This window comes from Palaemon carinicauda, chromosome 27 (genome assembly GCF_036898095.1).
Source record: "Palaemon carinicauda isolate YSFRI2023 chromosome 27, ASM3689809v2, whole genome shotgun sequence".
In the NCBI taxonomy this organism is placed as follows: Eukaryota; Metazoa; Arthropoda; class Malacostraca; order Decapoda; family Palaemonidae; genus Palaemon; species Palaemon carinicauda.
Window position 1 is genome coordinate 16043993 of NC_090751.1, and position 17500 is coordinate 16061492.

Consider the following 17500-nt stretch of genomic DNA (forward strand, 5'->3'; position numbering starts at 1 on the left):
AGCTACAGAGCCTTGAACTTTCTATTGTTTCAAATTGGCGCAGATTTTTTCTTTCTTGTTTCAGAAACTAATTCTCGGGTTAGGATTATTATTATTATTATTATTATTATTATTATTATTATTATTATTATTATTATTGTTATTACTATTATTATTGCTGCATCGGCAGAATTCAATTTCTTCTCCAGTTTCTCGATTCTTCGGACAATTCTTTTTTTCCGAAGAATTGAGAAATTGGACAAGAAATTGAATTCTGCCGATGCAGCCATAGTATTTAACTCCACCTGTTTGAAGGAGGGTCTCCTACCAAGATATTATTATTATTATTATTATTATTATTATTATTATTATTATTATTATTATTGTTGTTGTGTTACTGTTATTTCTTGTATTGTAGCCTCATGTAAAATTGTGATTGCAGAGAAATAAGTTTTATAAGAAAAGAGAAAGCTTTTACCAGAAAAAAAGGTAAAATAAAATAAAGGGCTTGTATCTATGCTGCAAAATAATCAGCTCTTTATTTGATCCTTATATTTGCTCTTATTTACATTGAATATAAATGGCGTTCTTTCAGTGTCTGCATCTCAACTCATTTCTCTTAAGGTCGGTGACCGATTTCTTGGTCTTTTGATCCATGGGTTGATAACCTGATGTGAGGTTAGAATTATTAGGGTTTTTTTTATCAGGTTTACCTGCAACTGCCGTGTGGCGTAGTCATCATTTTTTTACTGCATTCGAAAGCGTGAGAGAATGCACTGAAGAGAGAGAACTGATGGTTTTGCAAGTTTGATTCAACAATGCTTTGTATATTGTCGTTTCCTGTTAATTTCTACGTTGCTCCTAAGAAAAGTTATTATTAACACTTGCAAGTTTTCTTGCGTGAGTTGTTATTCACACGACTTTCCCTTTTGATAATTGGTGTTTTGTTTTAACAAAATATTAGAAATTTGGCCCGTTGAAAATCAGCCAAGTTAATCACCCAAATATTGGTTGACTTTTACCTACTCTACATATGTTCTTCATAATGTAAATGTACATGGCAATATTAGGTGTAAAACTAAAACTTGGACATCTGTGGATGTGAGTCATGGCACTGATCTCTAGGTTATTTACTCATTGATCTAGTAAAGAATCAATCTCGTAACCTATTTAAAGAGGCAAGAATTACCATAAAACCTGAATACGTATAGTTCGGGTATGCAAACCCGTAAAACAAATATGTCATCACTTTCCATTCGACACTATATGACGTTCCACTTGGAATGATTATGGTGGAACTATGCGTAAGGTAATTCTCATCATAAAAACAAGTAAGAACTGAGCATGACATTTTGATCTCTCTCTCTCTCTCTCTCTCTCTCTCTCAATGATTAATGTCTACTTGTCACGGCTGATACGGCTTAGGTACGGCAATGACAAGACCTCATGATTGGAGAATTGACATCCCCTGCAGACGGGGATGGATATATATATATATATATATATGTATATATATATATAATATATGTATATATATATAATATATGTGTATGTATATATATATATATGTGTATATATATATATATATATGTATGTATATATATACATATATATATGTATGTATATATATATATATATATATATCTATATATGTATATATATACATATATATATGTATGTATATATATATATATATATATATGCAATAATGTATGAATAGTGTGTGTTTGTTTATATACCCAGTATAATATATATCTGTATATGTGTTTGTAATCGAATTTTTTTAATACTTATAGCAAAGTTTAATTGACTAAAGTAATTCTTTAACATCATGTTGACCCAATTAAGGTTATTTTATATTCTTATTGTGTAACACAGTGTACCATAATTTTAGCAGTCAAGGCTCTCTTTATTATGTTGACATATGAAAGGTTAGCTTTGGAAGGTCAACACGGAGGAAATTTAATGTCCCTAATATGAGAAAATATAACACTGTGTTACGTTGTTTGTTAAGGGATATTTCTCTCTCTCTCTCTCTCTCTCTCTCTCTCTCTCTCTCTCTCTTAGATGTTTGAATATTCTGCTAATTTATGCGAGAGAGGTGGTTGCTATTTATGTGTTTTAATTACCGAACATAATAAAATTGACTAAGGTATATATATATATATATATATATATGTATATATATATACTGTATATATATGTGTTTATATATATAATATATATATATATATATATATATATTGTTAGAGTCTGACAATTTTATTTGGTTCGATTCTTAAAAATATATCAATTAGAGAGTTGTTGTACATTTTTAATGACATTAGAAGAAATTGCTTGAAGCTACGGAGATTATACAGTATACTGCATGTGACCAATTATAATTGAAATTCCGAAAAATTTAGCAATAGAAGAATGTTTAAAAAAAAGTTGTGGATGAAGAGAACGAATGGAGAGAGTTGAGATGGTGTAAAAAAGAAAAGAGTATAATTTGGAATTATCCTAATGGGGAGCTGAAAAGTGCTGCATATATCGGGGGTGGGGGGTGGGGGGGGGCAAGAGTTATCCATCGGAAGTTTAAATCCCCAATGGCAAGGAAGCATAGGAGTGCTTGCTTGGTAATATAAAGGTCGATGGCGCATTGTCTGTAGGATAGTTTGACATACTGTTGATTAGCCTTGTCTGCAGATGAATGTAGCGAGTATGGATTTGGAAGTTTATTATACAGTAGATTCATCCACGTTTCATTTAGATTTTAATGCGTCAGATTATTTTTTTTTCTTGTTCAGACCCTGTGATGGCAAAATGATTGTAGAATAAGTATACACACATTCATATATATATATATATATATATATATATATATATATATATATATATATATATATATATATATATATATATATATATATATATATATATATATATATATATACAGTACTAATGTATGTGACCCGTCAAAATTGACAGCTAAATATTCAGATAGATATGCACACACACAGACACCCATCTCACCAAGGCATGACTACTCTCTCTCCCCAGACATTTCCTCTTCATAAGGGAGAGGTATTTGTTTGTTTGTTTATAGTGGATTGGCGAGCGCGTACGTGCACATAAAAACCAACATTGATATAGACAATTGGGTTATTTGGTCCGTGGGTATAGATTCATGGCCTAAGGTATGCTATTGTTATCTTGACATTCTGACCCATAGCCATTCTTCCATTTGGAATGGGAATCGTACTATGGCCTCGGGGTGGGAATGAGAAAGGAATAGGATTAGCTGAGAGAGAGAGAGAGAGAGAGAGAGAGAGAGAGAGAGAGAGAGAGAGAGAGAGAGAGAGAGAGAGAGAGAGAGAGAGAGAGATGGGGGAGGAGCTTGGGGAAGCAGTTGGAGCAACGAGGGGATGGGGGAGACGGGCAATCGACTGGATAGAAATTTCCTGCTTGCCCTCTCGTGTGCGTGTGTATGACGTTTGATTATTAATAAAAAAAAGAACAAAAGCTTGCTTGCATTCGCTGATTTGATGTCTGACTGAAAGCACTTCAGATGAATCAAATATATCTATGAAGTTGGTTGCATATCGATTTGTATTGGGGACTTATCTCTAAACCGCTTTCTCTCTCTCTCTCTCTCTCTCTCTCTCTCTCTCTCTGTGGCTCTCTTAATCGTGGTAGCCTCCACTGAAAGAGAGACTGAGTGGAGAGAAAGGGGAGAGGGGAATGTGGAGTGAGGGAGGGGGGGGGGGCCATCTGATGGGGGAGAGTAATGTTTCGCGCTGTGGGACAGTCAGACGCTAGGTGCCGAAGGAGACAGTCGTACACGTCATTCCGTCAGAAAGACGGACTTTCGGACAGATTGATTTCTTCTGTCTTTTTAATCAATTTCTCAATGACAGTGATAAGGATTCACACTGAATAAAATCGGCAAATTTTTCCCGTGTGCTTTCATACCGTGTTATTAATTTTGTGTTCACATAATTTTTTATATGTAGACACAGAGAAGAAAATCATACGCGAGTGTGGGTGGTGTTTTCACCCTCTCCCACCGCCCACCCACCCACGTCGGTGGGGTGGAGTGGATACTGACGTTTTAGTTGGGAGAGGCGTTGAAATTTTGGAGTTCCAGTGATGGAATTGAGAACCAATTATTTCTAACTAAGAAGTATAAAGTGTTGGAAAAAAACGTTTTCTCTAAAACCCCGTTTCTGATCGTCAGAACAACTTTGACGATGAATATTTTATTCGAGTGATGAATAGTTCATAACTTCTAGACGTCGCCAGAGAGCATTTTGCTTTGAGGATACTTTTTATAGCCTGGGAAGTACCCAAGACTTTATTATATTTATATTTCCTTTTGTTTTGTTGAGTCCACCTTCAAAAACCTTGATTATGGGTATTCTGGTAAAATCTGGCATCTCTTCCGTCCCATTCCCGTCTCATCAGCCCACGGCCTGCACCTGCCCATCCATAGGGCGTGTAGGCGTCGCCTCTATCTGGTGTAATAGGGTATGAGGGTATGCTGTGTGGGCGTGGGAATGGGCGTGGCATTAGACGAGGACATGGGCGGCCGTGGAGGAGGAGGTTGTGGTCGACCTCGGGTCAACTCGTGGGCTGGCACCTCGCGGCCATCCAGCCCGCGCAATCGCACCCGACTCGGATCTATCCCTAGGCATTATCATCGCAGAAGGTAATGATCATCATTATGACGGTGATGGTAATGATCATAATGATGATGATCAGAGTTATAATGTAAAGGAGAGTTAAATAAGTGTGCTGGCAGACTCTTTTATATCGATGCACGTGTAACACTTTCGTATTATGCCGTGTCATTGGGTAATCATGATGATTATAAAACATTTTGTAAAAGTACTTTTAATGATGTTTTTATATTGATTTAATCAGATTTAAGTCAAGTGCTTATTGATGGCAGTTAATCATTCAAAAAAAAAAAAACATGCGACCTTGTAGTCTACTATCATCTTAATGAGTTTCTCACAAGTGCTTCTTTAATTCTTCTTATGTAATGTACCTTTTATTAAGTCTATAAATATTTCATGACGATGGTCAATGAGACTGATATGGCCACTGGTAACATTAGCTTGATTTTGGCTATCTTATAAATTGGTTCAATGTAGTTATATTTACTTTTATTATTTATTTTCACATTTATGAATCCGTCACTTTCTCTTTAGTGAATGTTGACCGTGATTTACTGAACCTTATGTATAAAACCACTTGTTCAGCTATAAATAATGTACAATTTTTTATTGACTTGATATATGTATGTGCGCTGTGTATATTGTTCTCATATAAATATGTAAGATTTTTTCAAGTCCTTAATACATTAGTAATCCAACTATTAGAATTTCCATTAAAAGATAAAAGACTGAGCCTGCCTGTGGACTAGATAAAAACTAATAATATCGGATTACTGGCCGGGTAAAATTTCATTGTACGCGGTCTGGTCGGATTTCGTGGAAAAAGTTATTTATACTCTACCTTAAATATATATATATATATATATATATGTATGTATGTATATATATACACATATATTTATATATATATGTATATGTATATATATATATATATATATAATATGTGTATGTGTGTGTGCGTGTGGGTGTTTTTTTTTTCTTATAAGAACAAGCTACCGTATATGTCTAATGCTAATTATTTGTTTTAACGTTTTTTTAGAATATTTTATTTTAGTTTTTCATTACTTCTTATACCTCTTATTTATTTTCTTATTTCCTTTCCCCACTGGATTATTTTTCCCTGTTGGAGCCCTAGGACTTAGAGCATCTTGCTTTTCCAGCTAGGGTTGTAGCTCGGCTAGTAATAATAATAATAATAATAATAATAATAATAATAATAATAATAAGATAGTATAAAGAATTTTATTGTAATGAAATCTTTGAGAAAAGTGGGTCGTTGAAAATTGTTTAGTGCAGTTCTCAATTATTCTACCTGGGATTTTTTAATTCTTCCGGGAAAGGACTTTTTAATAAGCTATAGAGTGCTCCTGGAAAAAAAAGGATAAGTTAGCCAGGAGAACGGAAGATTTCCCTTTCGTTTTCTTTTATTCGGACACGTATCCCGTTTTCCTTTTCCTGTGGATTTCCTATTCCCCGTTATGGCATATTTTGATTGACATGTCCTATGAAATGATTTTGTATTTATTATTTTTCTGTATTTTCAGCAAAAACTTTATGCCATTTGTTTTAGACTAGGAAGCTCCAGATGTCTATTTTCCCATGATTTTTTTTTTCAATATTGTTGCAATAACACATTTAAGAAGAATGTTTCGGTGTTTTATTTGTTCATGGTTCAGTGATAAAACTTTGGGAAAAGTGGCACCCTAAGGGTGCCTGACCTTCGCCCAGTGGTCCTTGTGAAATTTACTTAAGCATGTCTTAAGTTGCGCCACGGCATGTTGTTGAGAAGTTGTTGCAATACCAACTTTCATTATGGAAATGTTATCGAAAATCGTCGATGTTCTAAAATTATATATTTATCATCATGGCCATTGTAGGCAATAATGTTTTTCCCTTATCGCAAGTATTTCATTATAATCTTCATTATCGCCTTCAATTATCACCTAATCGCCAATGCCAAAGAGAAATTTTCCTTTGTATTATCTTTGGGTTTCTTTACCAAAGTATATTGATACGAATTTTTCAACGTGACTTCTTTTCAAAGTCAAATTGAACTGAAGATTTAACTATAGTTAAATCTTCAGTTCAATTATAGCTATCAATTTTCTTGAGACCCAGCTTTCAGTAGGAAAAAAATTATCTCTCTCTCTCTCTCTCTCTCTCTCTCTCTCTCTCTCACACACACAGAAACGCCCAGTATCCTTGGGAACCTCAGTCAGGGAAATAACCGGCTGAATTTGATTGATCGAATCGCTGCATTGTCACTACTGGGAATTTATTGTTTTCTCAAGCTTGCAAGCACTTAAGGTCGGGTCCGCAAAGTTAAATGTAAAGAACAAGTTTATCTTACAATAAACCTTACTTTCCAAGTAAAATGCCTTAGTCAATCTGATGTTTCGGTTTCTCACTTCCAATGAAGATTATGGCTTTTGTGGGCAAAAACTTCTTAGAAGTGGTACTCTTCAAGGTTTGTAGCCGGACGCCATTTTTACATTGTTAGGAAGTCATGTAAGTCATGTCATCCATGCCATTTTTGCTGTAGTTTTCTTTGAAGTCTTTTATTATCATTATTGTTGTTGGTGTTATCTAAATGGCACCGTTATTTTTTCATGTTGAATAACATCCATTAGTTCTCCATGAAAATTTAGGCACTTATACAGTATGACACCGTTATTTTTTCATGTTAAATAACATCCATTAGTTCTCCATGAAAATTGAGGCACTTATACAGTATGACACCGTTATTTTTTCATGTTAAATAACATCCATCAGTTCCCCATGAAAATTGAGGCACTTATACATTATGATACCGTTATTTTTTCATGTTGAATAACATCCATTGGTTCCCCATGAAAATTGAGGCACTTATACAGTTATCATTAGTAGTATTTTATATTAGGCTTTTTACATATAAGCAATTCCTTTTAGGCCTATGGAGGTACGACTCGCATGACGTCCTTTCGACGCACTGGCCTATAAAACTTTTTTTTTTTTCCTAATCGATAAACATTGCGTGTAAGCACGAGCTCCGAGCCTGTTCGGATCGAGGTATATTTAGACTTAATCTATCAAGATTAAAGGTAAAATGACATGTCAGGTCTCGTTCATATTGGGTTCGGAAATGTGTTGAGCAACGCTATTGTTACTTATTCTTCTGTACTTGTCTTTCATCTAATGTAAGTGGATTTTTATTTAGCTCGAAAAATGTTTTTTCGGTTATAGATGTCTCCCCTATATAATGATAACCAAGTGTCATGCTATATATATATATATATATATATATATATATATATATATATATATATATATATATATATATATATATATATATATATATATGTATATATATGTGTATATATATGTATATATGTATATTATTATATATCTGTAGTATATATATATATATATATATATATATATATATATATATATATATATATATATATATATATATATATATATCGGTCTCGCTTAGTTTTCCCCACCCCTCGGGTAGGGGCAAGATGGAGTAGTTATACACTGATGACAGAGGGTCGAGTGTGTCTTTATATTTATACATATTTAACCATATTTTTTTCTGGTTGCGTGTACTAGTGTGTGTGTGTACTATATATATATATATATATATATATATATATATATATATATATATATATATATATGTATATATATAATATATATATATATATATATATATATATATATATATAATATATATATATAAATATATATATATATCTGTTTGTGTACGTATAATCTAAGATTTTTATGAAATTGAAAAAAAGATAAGAAGATTCTGGTGAAGACTATGGTTTCTCGTCTGTCTGATGGCTTTAATTATTTTAATGGCACTGGAACAACACTTCTCTCTCGGGAAACACTGCACCTGAGGTCGAAGCGTTTTACTCCTGGATGCAGGAGAGCGAGACAAGGCAGGATCTGATGCACACAACTTGAATATTTCATCAGGGGGGCGGGGAGATAAACCAGGCTTTAGGTGATTCCTTGTCCTGGCTGAATTTTCGATTGAGAATGAAGGAAGATAGATGGGCCGTTGCATATCCTGTGGGATTCGGGAGAAAGCATTACGAATGTTTAGTGTCAAACGCAAGCTATATTTTATTGGTAGATTGAAATGTTTTTTTTTTGTTTGAGAACTTTATCATGCCAGATTAAGTTTGTCTCGTGGCTGCCATGATGTCCTATGTCTTTTTCGTTTCGAAAAGTTTGTTTTGGCATATCAAGTTGGCCTTTGCCACTTTCATGCTCTTTTGTACGCTGCTCGAGAGAGTAGTGGATGCGCAGTTTCTTGTCTGAGAACGAGTCGGCGAATCGACTTGTGTATGTGTGATAGAGGTAGGTAGGTTAATGTCAGGGGGTTGATGGGGTATGTTGTACCCTTGGCCTCCTGGAGGATGTACCTAGTGGGGGATTTAGGATGAATGCTGGTCTAGATAACTGACCTGGGTTACCACTGTGTTCTCGGCCTCATGGGTAGTGTACCTTGCTGTGGCATTTCCTATTTGCCCGGGCGAAAGAATATGTAACCAAGCGCTGTATTGCTAAAGGTCACCGCGATATATTTAAATGAAAGTATTTGCAATGGCGAGAAAAATGTCAGAATGAAATTGTAAAGACAAAAGGTAGAAGCGATCCAGATGCAACAGATAAAGATTTAGAATGTAGTATAAGATATGCATTTAGGATTTATTTAGAATTATTGAATAGCCCAGAGTACAGGTAAAGATGGCGTGCATTTTTTCTCCTTTGCTTCTCTACGGCTATTTAAGGGCAGGGGTTACTATCCCCACCCCCTGGCCCCATGGATGTTCAAGGGACTTATGTGCCGACCATCTTTCTTTTCCGTGTTCATCCATCCAAATACTGACAAGACCCAATTTCCAAAGATGCTTAACTTAGCTGATCGAACAGCCGCTGGTATAGCAAACGTAAGAGTCATGTGAAGTGAATTACTTCCACTCCACCACTCGTTCCAGAAGGTGAGTGAGAGTGGGTGACTCGGGGAATGTAAGTCCGGTGAGGATTTGAATGTAAGCGCGCTTACACGTCACTGATTCATGGAATGTGAATGAGTCATGAAGGGGGGGGGGGGTGTTTAGGGGTCGATATAAGTAACAGTGCAAGGAGGGAATGAGAAAGGTTTCTCTTAGTTCTACTAAGTTTAGCAGGTTGCGGAAGATATTGGGGAGAGGGTTAGGTTAAGTAGTGGCAGGGGAGTAGGGAAAGTACTGTTGACTTAGAAAAGTGGGTGTTGAGGCTCCCCATGGGGTACTCTCACTGGTATCATCTGGATTCCAACTCTGTTGTTGTTATCCGATTCTTAGCAATGTTTGTAAATATGCTCATAAGTATCACGTTAATGCAATGTAAACTTGAAAAAGGCGAAGGCGTCTTGTCTGGAACATTGATGATAGTGCTTGGCCCTATTGAAGGTCTCGCAAACCTTGTCAATTGATCTATGCCCTAACGGATATGTTCTGGTGAATCGATTCATGTGCATCACTTTGGGGTCCAGAAATTAAGGATGTTGTGCTTGAATGTTGCTATTGAACTTGAAAAAAAAATGGGATTTTTTTTTTATTTTTTTATTTTGTTAAGGCATAGAAGTTGCAAGATAAATGCTTTGCTTTACTAATTCTCTTTTACTTGTGGGAAAAATATGTTTTTAAATAAAATTTCGTGTATTATGGTTGATATTTTTTTTCAGAAGAGGTGATCTAGAAAATTATAATTTTCAAGATTATTAATTATGATTTATATAATAAAAAAATGCATCTAGCTTCCCTACCCCATCAACATCCACATGCACATCAACTGCTTGCACGTTTATAAAGTCAGAATAAAGCGAATTTGACCTAATGACAATCATCGGAAATGAAATTTCAGTTCCTCGTACAGCTGGTCCCTGGAAGCGGCTCTTGAATTTAATGTGTCATTGCGAAAGGGATTATGGAAATGACGGGTTTTCCAGTATTTCATGTTTTATTGCTCCCGTTTTGAAGGAACTGTGTGTTTCGCATTTGTTATTATTTACTAAAGTTTATGATTGTTTAAATTTTCTTTATTTACTACCTGTACGTGATTGAGGTATCTAATGTCTTGTCTGTGGTATATTTTGGCAGCTAAAATCATGATAAATTGTACTACTTTTTTATATCAAATTCGATTAATGATCCTATGATAATTAAGACTGATTATTATTATTGTTTTTTGTTGAATAAGTCAAAAGGTAGTGACCATCTAATTCTAATCTGCTTTCCTTGCATAGAAGAATAGAGACGAACAGACTCGGTTAGAGAACAGGAAGTAAGGGAGGAAGCTCAAGTTAAATAGAATATATCAATTGGAAAATAATCATTAATAAATCATCAATATGAATGAAAAGTTGAAAACTTAAAAGATGTACTAAGTAAATTCAGGTTTTCTTAAGAGTATTGATAATTGAGGGCGAGAATCCCTTAAGGTTAGTGTTCTGAGCATAATATATCTACTAACTTTATGTACTAGAGGTTTGCTGTGTCATCGTCGCCACAGAAATTATGTACACTGCATTGACACGAACGCACGCCCCGCTGTGGAGGTACATGGCGACAACACGACTCCCTGACTGACAATAGGAGCTAGATTGCATAACGAAAGAAATATCATTTAAAGAATTCGTAGGTCTTTCTATCCGGTATTGCAGAACTGAGTTCTAGTAAAAATATTTCATTATTTTTATATGCGGTTTTACAGTTTCTGTAATGCTCGTTTTTTCTGACTTGCCTTATAACGTTTACATTCGTAGAATGAACAATTTAATTATTCCAATAATGGTATAGTGAATATGGTTAATATCTATTACCGAAGTATTGTAATGCTAATTAACTTGTCTGGGCATGTGTGTATATGTGGGGTTTTGCTGATAGAAACAAGAAGATATAGTTGAAGCTCTGAATAATGAACGATAATGCAATACGAAATAGATAATGCATATCAATTTACTTATCTTGTCTAAAGGAAAACAAGATAGCGCTTAATCAGTATGAATGGTTTAAACTCAAGTATTTTCGACTGAGTAATCGTAAATGTTATGCTATTTTTTTCTTTAATACAAGAACCATTTTATGTAAAATAAGATTTAACGCACAGATGAATACACAGACATATATAATGTAGAAATCACATATACGTTATTTATGTATAATATAGAAATCACTTATACGTTATTTATGTATAATGTAGAAATCACATATACAATATTTATGTATAATGTAGAATACGTTATTTATGTATAATGTAGAAATCACATATACAATATTTATGTATAATGTAGAAATCACATATACAATATTTATGTATAATGTAGAAATCACATATACAATATTTATATATAATGTAGAAATCACTTATACAATATATATTCATTCCAAAAGCAGTGCCTTTGATAAAACAGTATTACTGCTAATTATAGAGTGACGAAGTGGGCTTGACAAGTGTCATGTAAATGATGTGAGAGAGAGAGAGAGAGAGAGAGAGAGAGAGAGAGAGAGAGAGAGAGAGAGAGAGAGGAGAGAGAGAGAGATCGACTATTCCTGGGGGATCGGCAACCCCTATCATTCCTGCTTTCAACTAATGGGATATTGACATTAGCAGTGTCAAGTATGATGTTCCCACGAACCTTTGCCCTTGGGATTCCTCATATGATTTTCTTATGTTGCCCGCGTCAGATAACACTTGCGTTGTTCCCTTAAACCTTGTTCCTCCAGATTACTCTTGTTCCATTGAACCTTACCTCTCGCAATGCTTCACATCTTATTCCCAGACCTCTCATGTCATGTTAGCATGAACCTTACCCACTAGATTCCTTATGTTTTGTTACTTTGTACCTTTCCTCTTGAGTCCCACTTTCCTGCATTTGGTTATACAATCACTACTGCTGGAACAAAGTGCCGAGATTCCTTTCACGCAGAATGCAAATCCCAATTTAACTGTGAATATAAGCTTTTGATATATCAACTCTGAATCTGAAATTCATGTAATTTACCAACGAATCACCAGGGGTTGAACGTTGAAGTTGATATTTGCCATTGGATGTGCTGCATCTGAAAATTGGGACTTTAAAGGATTACTTTGGTCATGCATTCTCTCTTGGCATTTAGACATGTATTTCAGTACCTTTAAATTCAACTAACATTTCTAGGTCATAGGTCAGACTTCGAGGTTGACATTTCTTTGGGCGAGGGATGTATTGTTTTTGATATTATCATCATTATTCCAGTGATTGTATCTTATGTGCTTTTTATGATTCACCACGGACACGAAATAGTGTGATTGCTCATCAGGTAAAGTTCACTAGAAATTTGTTATCACAAGTTTTATTGTTACGGTTGAGATATCACAACGCTCTCAATTTTCAATATTGATATATGCTATACTTACCTGACATTTAAAAAGTAAAACATACACCTCTATGGCCTTTTCACTTCCGTCAGGATGAGCTTTGCCAGCATATTTTAAAGGTCATTCTGACGCCACGAGAGCGTGATGCTCTTATTAATGACGGGGAAGGTTCGTCGGGCATTCTGCCATAATTCATGTAATTGATAAAGCATTTTTATTTTTTTCTGATTCTAAAAAAAACGTTTTTACAGAAAATGTGATTTTGTAAATGGTTCTGTTGAGATGTAAACATTTTTATCGTATTTCTTAACCATTAATTTATTTGCCAATAGGTAGAATTTGTTTGTGAGGCAATGTAAATTTTGCATTGTTTGAAGCATAGGCTATTCTATGTAAACTTGCAGTGAATGTATCATCAAAGTAGAATGTGTTTTAAGAGTCTTGTGATCGTTGCAGTGACGGCGTAATAACCTTAAATCTTGGGAAGCACTAGAATGCCTGCAGACACCATAAGGGAAGCACTTCGAGTACATGCAGACATAAGGGGGAAAAGGTGTGTGTTGGCTTTATGAAACTGGTTGGATGACTGAGCAACAAATTTCAGTCCAAATTTTTATGTTTTTATGGGAGTTTATGAAACGCCTTTGAAGATCCCTTCGTGTTAAAACCGAAAAGAGAAAACTACTGATATTAGTATGGTTAAGACACTTATATAGTTCTTTTTCTGCTACATTACCTGAATAATCATGGGAAAAAAAAAATTGTTGTCTTTATAATTTATCCTCTCAATCTCTTTGGTATTAAGTGTTCTAGATATATATACATAATTCGTCAACGTTCCTATTATCTTTGTTAGTCCCATACCTTACATTTCAGTATTACATTTTAAACCCTTATTTTCGCCTGTATCTGTCTGAGACTTCCCCGCTCTGAAAAACATGTTCAGAGGGAATTTCTGTCAGTTTGTCTTATTTTTACCTTATGATATTAGCTCCGAGAACAACGGCGTTTTCGTTATGTCATTGCAACCAGGAGGTGGAAAATTTTGAGCTTGTTAGGCAACCTTAGTATGTTAGTCGCCTCTGAATGGCGTTGGAAAAGAAAGGTATTTTTAGTATAGGAAAATAATCATCGCTAGTGTAAATGCTAATTGACTCCCAGATAAAAAAAAGTTCAGTTGTGACCCTTTTTTGTTAGATACAGTATGTTAGAAATAGTATCTATATTTATCCCTCTTCCATTTTGTCTAGAAATGCAAGATTTCCTTAATTGACATACATGTATACACTAAACCAATTCACACACACACACACACACACACACACACATATATATATATATATATATATTGTAATGTTTCTAGATAATGAGAGTTGGAACTGCTTAGTTACCGTAGCTGTTACATGATTTTGTTCTTCTTTCTCTTGCCTGTTATGTTAAAATGGTAAGAGTCTAAAGTTCTGATACTAGTCTTGTTCCATAATCAGTACTGTACCGGTATGATTAGAAGGATAGGATGGTTCATTGCCATTCCGGTTAAACGTGTGCATTTATGAATAGAATTGTTGGAATACGCCCAGATTGTTTTTTATACGCCAGCGGAAAAAGTCTTTCTCCCAACGTTGCAGTTAGTCTGTAGGTGAGCTCATCCATTGAACGAGAAAGGTCACCGAAAACTCTCCATTCTAGTTTCTCTCTCTCTCTCTCTCTCTCTCTCTCTCTCTCTCTCTCTCTCTCTTTTATCAGCTGTGGCATACTGACCCAGTTCATAGTCTTTAAGCACATCAAAGGAATTATTTTTTTTCCTTTTCCAAATAAATGCTAGGGCATACTCAGATGGAAATAGACCCCCCCCCCCCTCCACTCTCCCACATCTTGGCACCTCTGCAGGCAGGCATGCTGTCCTGTTCGTATCAACACTTCGTTGTGGCGGCCAGATTTACACAGTGTAATGAAAGAGGGTGATACTGTCGAGTTGGTATTGTTCCCTGGTGAGGGAGACATCTGCTCAGAATGGAAGTTCATCGCTGTGTGCCTTTTAGTGACTCTTTTGATTGGAGAATGATGACGCTCTCCAGGTGAGTTGCACGATGGGGAATAGTTGTTATGTTAATGAGATTGGACTGGCGAAAATTGCATTGTTGCTATAAGTCCTCCATCCTAATTTGGAGATCTATTCTTGTTTTTATTGTATTTATTTCAGGTCAGTGGTTTAATCAGTTCGCAGGAATAATTTTAATTAGTCTTGGGTGTTTTCACTATAATCCTCCGTCATTTTTGTTTTTGTTGTATTTATGTTAGGTCAGTGGCTTAACTAAAAGTTTATATCAGCATGCAAATAATTTTAATTAATCTTGGGGGTTTTCACTGTAGATTATTTTCTTTATCCAATGGGACCCTTTGTGAGATGCGGAATAATTAATTCTAGACTTATTTACATATGTTTGGTTCCGAATATGGATAGCTAATTATGAGTACTCTGTTCTCATGGTTAGAGGCATTGTCTTTCAATATTTTACAAATGGATTAAACGTTATATTGATATTCAATCCGATGGTCGAATGGTTACACCTTTTAACAGAAGATTATACATTTATCTTTATTCCTGTCTATTTGTTGGAAGTTACTGCCATAAACAGTTATGCTGATCAAGCTTGTCATCATGGTGATATTTCACTCAATCACTCAGTTTTGGAGAACTCGCCTTGTTTGGTTATTTTTGTGGTGGGTCCGTTGCTTCCATAATGATTAAGCCTCAATTATTTTTCTACTTCTTCTTTCCATTTGGTCTGGGCTACATAAAAACATGAAAATACCCGCTCCACCGGCCTGGGCTTAAAGAAAAATCTTAGAACTCCTCGTAACTCAACGTAATGGAGGTGAGTTATGAGGCAATTCGGTTAACAAGAAAAACGACGGTTGGAATTAACTCTTAAAGTGTAAAGGATGTCGAGGTTTAGTTCTTGTTCTGTTCGAAGTAGGATTTATTTTTAGTTATGATGGTTCGATGTTACTGAACGTCCCTTTTGAGAGAGAGAGAGAGAGAGAGAGAGAGAGAGAGAGAGAGAGGATTATCTTTTAATTGGTATATATTTATGGCTTCTGTCTCAAGATTAGTTCCTCATTACCACGTGAATGGCGGTGGCACAGAAATTTTTGTTGCTACCATGTGTTTCTAATAACTCTATCTTTTTTTTTCTTTAACCCGAAGACATGTTATATTTGATGTCATCCTGAAAAAAGGAGTTCTTCGTTGAGTGATGGGAAGGCTAAATGTGGTTCTCGTTGCATCATCATTTGATTCCGGAACGAAGGGGCAATTTGTGGAGGTTGTCCTTGGCACATAAGCCTTCATGGTCAAAGTATAAGTGTGTTTTATCCTTGTTTAACATAGTGCCACGTATAATAACGTGGCGTGGTAGTTTTGGGTGCAACGCTCTGCCTTTTAGTTGAAAGGGGATGCTCGTATTTTTTATAACTAGAAATTCATAGAAAGAATAACGACCCATATACTTTGAAAGGGAGGCTTCAAAGGTCAAAGGTAATTTTCCTTTCATATGTGGGAGAATTTTCGAGACAAATGTTTGACGTTGGTTATTTTGCAAGCATAATTAAAGTAGTTATACGAAGAAGAGTAGGATTATTCTCTCTCTCTCTCTCTCTCTCTCTCTCTCTCTCTCCACACACACACACACACACACACACACATATATATATATATATATATATGTGTGTGTGTGTGTGTGTGTGTGTGTTAAGTTTGTTCATAATGAAATCACAAATTGTATGCTTCTTTTGACAACTAATGAAATGAGGCACTCTGGAAAGCTTATATGTTGCCGGGCATATTTTATTAGCTTTTTTTTTTTTTTTTAGTGCAAATGGTACAATGAAATTCTAATTCCCTTCTTTATGTTTTGTGTGAGCATAAATCTTCCCTGAGCCCCTTTTCTGTTCCGTGCTCAATGCATATCCTCCAAAATTCGGGCCATTGTTGAGAAAGGGGAAATAAAGTTGCAATTTTATTCTAGTGAATCAGGATGTGATGCCGAATATGTTTTGCTTCTTTGGGTAAAATTTTGACGTTTCAGCTTTAAAAGTTTTCCGAACAAAACACGACAGAGACAAATGCGTTGCAGGGAATTCTTCGTCCAATTTTGGCGAAGGAACCCTTTTTCTTTATACCTTCCTCACGCACTTCCGCTTTTGTCCCTCCTGAGATTTCTTTGTTAGAAATTCTGTCTGTCTTTCGAGGAACAGTTGTTGGAATAGCTGACTTCTGGCGGAGGTTCTCCGCGTCATAGTTTTGATAACGATAGAAAAACAAAATGATTAATTTTTCTTCAGAAAAACTTGAGGACAATTTATCGGCAACATTTATGCAGCAATGGCCTTGGTGTCTTTCTGACGTTTTTTCTTATGGGGAGCCTTTGAGCAACGTAGGTTATAAATGGTAG

General features: G+C 35.2%; 1 protein-coding gene across 8 annotated transcripts in view; it reads left to right on the forward strand.

Moving 5' to 3' along the window:
* Positions 1-17500, forward strand: part of LOC137620550 (serine/threonine-protein kinase WNK1-like) — a 524046-nt gene that overhangs the window by 338771 nt on the left and 167775 nt on the right. The window contains exon 1 of one of the 8 annotated variants that reach the window (XM_068350796.1): positions 3775-4669. The exons of the other annotated variants lie outside the window; for them this stretch is intronic. Within the exon in view, the coding sequence (XP_068206897.1) occupies positions 4491-4669 (179 nt within the window). The 5' untranslated portion in view covers positions 3775-4490. Of the gene's footprint in view, positions 1-3774; positions 4670-17500 lie in introns of those variants that run through there. 8 annotated transcript variants of the gene reach the window in all.